Here is a 2,614-nt window from a genome sequence, read left to right as displayed (position 1 = left end):
TATTTTAAATCTCTTTACATTTAACAGGAAAAAGGTCTTGAAATCACAAAATGATGTTAAATAATGAAGATAATACTTCAACTCTGCAAGACAACTGTCAGAAATAACGAGGACCAGTCTACAGTGCGGTCGGCAACAGAGGAACCTGAACACAAACGGACAGATCCTGGAAGAAGCAGTCAAGGGCTATTCATTGAATGTAAGAGTCTGAGCTGTGCACCTTTACACCACAGGACTAAGAAGTGACTTCTACAAAATTAAGACAAACCACCTCCTGTATAGACCGGTGCCCAACACCAGCTTTGATTTTGGGATCAGTATGATGTGGTTACCACAGGGCTCGGACTAAAGATAAGGAACCATCATTCAGTGCTCTAGGTGTATTGTAAACTCTTTCTGGCCCAACTGCAGCAACAAGAGAATAGCACAACAGAATGGAGACAAACAACTAAAGGATAAAGGAAAAAAGAGTTCTGTTATCTACAACATATTACCTTGTACTGACCAGAAGGAAAAATAATCTTTACCCGCAAGCGTAAAAAACTGTTATCTAGTCAAGAGGCAAAATCACTCGAAAAGATGCTGGGCATATGTTGTGTGCCACAACTGACTTTTAAATTGGAAATCAAATGTCCTACATACCAGCTCACCCAGGAAATGTGAGAATAATACAAGTGCTTTATCATCCATGTTGGCCCTTCAGGAAACAGAGTCCTGGGAAGTGGACAAACATATCACCGACCAAGAGACACTAAGCAAGAAAGAAGAATCATACACAGACAGGGACAACTTTAGCTTGTCATCGCTACCAAAGGACGAACAGCAAACACACAAAGGAGTAAACCTATTCTATTGCACTGAATGTGTGCAAAGCTTTAGTCATTTAGCACTCCTTAAAGAGAACCGGCAAACTCACAGAGGAGAAAAGCCATTCACATGCAGTGAATGTGGGAAGCGCTTTACTAAGTTATCACACCTTGAGAGACATTATCAAGCACACACTGGGGAAAAACCATACCATTGCAATGAATGTGTGAAGCAATTTAGTCAGTTATCACACCTCCAAAGACATCAGCAAACACATACAAGAGAAAAACTATACCATTGCAGTGAATGTGGAAGTAGTTTTAGCAAATCTTCAAGATTAAGCAATCATCAGCAAACTCACACAGGAGAAAACAAATTCAAGTGCAATGAATGTGCGAAGAGCTTTAGTCGGTTATCAGATCTACAAAGACATCAGCAAACACACACTGGGGAAAAACCATTTAATTGTAATGAATGTGTGAAAAGTGTTAGATGGTTATCACACCTCCAAAGACATCAGCAAAGACACACAGGGAAAAACCCATACCATTGCAATGACTGTATGAAGAGCTTTTGTCAGCTATCAGATCTACACAGACATCAGCAAACACACACAGGGGAAAAGCCATATGATTTCTACGAATGTGGAAGTAGTTTTAGTCGTTACTCAACATTGAGGATTCATCAGCGAACACACACAGGAGAAAGACCATTCAAGTGCAAAGTATGTGGGAAGAGTTTTTGTCAATTATCACACCTACAAATACATCAGCAAACACACACTGGGGAAAAACCATTCAAGTGTAGTGAATGTGTGAAGAGTTTTAGTCAGTTATCAAACCTACAGTGTCATCAGCGAACACACAATGGGGAAAAACCATACCATTGCAGTGAATGTGGGACCAGCTTTAGTCGGTCAACACACCTTGAGAGACATTATCAAACACACACAGGGGAAAAAACATACAGTTGCAATGAATGTTTGAAGCAATTTAGTCAGTTATCATACCTCCAAAGACATCAGCAAACACACACAGGGGAAAAACCATACCACTGCAATGAATGTGTGAAAAGCTTTAGTTGGTTATCACAACTCCAAAGAGATCAGCAAATACACACAAAGGAAAAACTATACTACTGCAATGAATGTAAGAAGAGCTTTTGTCAGTTATCAGGTCTACAAAGACATCATCGAAAACACACCGGGGAAAAACCATACCATTGCAATGAATGTGCAAAGACCTTTAGTCAGTTATCAAACCTACAATGTCATCAGCGAACACACACTGGGGAAAAACCATACCATTGTAGTGAATGTGGGCTGAGCTTTAGTCGGTCAGCATACCTTGTGAGACATTATCAAACACACACAGGGGAAAAACATACAAATGCAGTGAACATTTGAAGCAATGTAGTTAGTTATCACACTTCCAAATACATCAGCAAACACACATGGGAAGATCCAAACCATAGAAATGAATGTGCGAAGATCTTTAGACGATTATCACACCTCCAAGTACATCAGAAAATACATATATTTCTCATATTGAAGGTTTTGTGAACCAATGAGAATCAATCGTCTCAGCGCCTGTTACTAAACAGAGACCACTTCTGATGGATAAGTCTACCTGCAAATTCCTTACCCATAGAATAATACTCAAGCACCAGTCTAGATCCAGACTCTTCAAGGCTAGCATATTGCTGGGCGGTCGCCCTGACTTTGCATCAGCATCGGAGGAGGGATCCAGTGACATCACTGAAGCCTTATATTGGGCTCATCCCAGTGCTAAGACATCTGTTCCCTTTT

At 40.3% G+C, this 2,614-nt stretch overlaps 1 protein-coding gene across 1 annotated transcript; it reads left to right on the top strand.

The window, feature by feature from the left end:
* Positions 1–688: 688 nt before the first annotated feature.
* On the top strand, positions 689–2,228 carry LOC138278715 (zinc finger protein 84-like). Its single transcript, XM_069219293.1, has 2 exons — positions 689–1,302; positions 1,378–2,228. Exons 1-2 carry the CDS (start codon positions 689–691, stop codon positions 2,210–2,212), a joined length of 1,449 nt encoding a protein of 482 aa, XP_069075394.1. The 3' UTR covers positions 2,213–2,228.
* Positions 2,229–2,614: the final 386 nt, after the last annotated feature.

Source organism: Pleurodeles waltl, unplaced genomic scaffold (assembly GCF_031143425.1).
Source record: "Pleurodeles waltl isolate 20211129_DDA unplaced genomic scaffold, aPleWal1.hap1.20221129 scaffold_54, whole genome shotgun sequence".
In the NCBI taxonomy this organism is placed as follows: domain Eukaryota; kingdom Metazoa; phylum Chordata; class Amphibia; order Caudata; family Salamandridae; genus Pleurodeles; species Pleurodeles waltl.
Note: the sequence above shows the minus strand (reverse complement) of the source record. Positions and strands in the feature narration are given on the sequence as shown.

Bases quoted from the DNA above. Each gene is read 5' to 3' on its own strand.
- LOC138278715 (XM_069219293.1), top strand. From the start codon at position 689: ATGTTGGCCCTTCAGGAAACAGAGTCCTGGGAAGTGGACAAACATATC. The intron at 1,303-1,377 runs GTTATCACACCT...CTGTATGAAGAG, and splicing joins TGTGTGAAAAGTGTTAGATG to CTTTTGTCAGCTATCAGATC.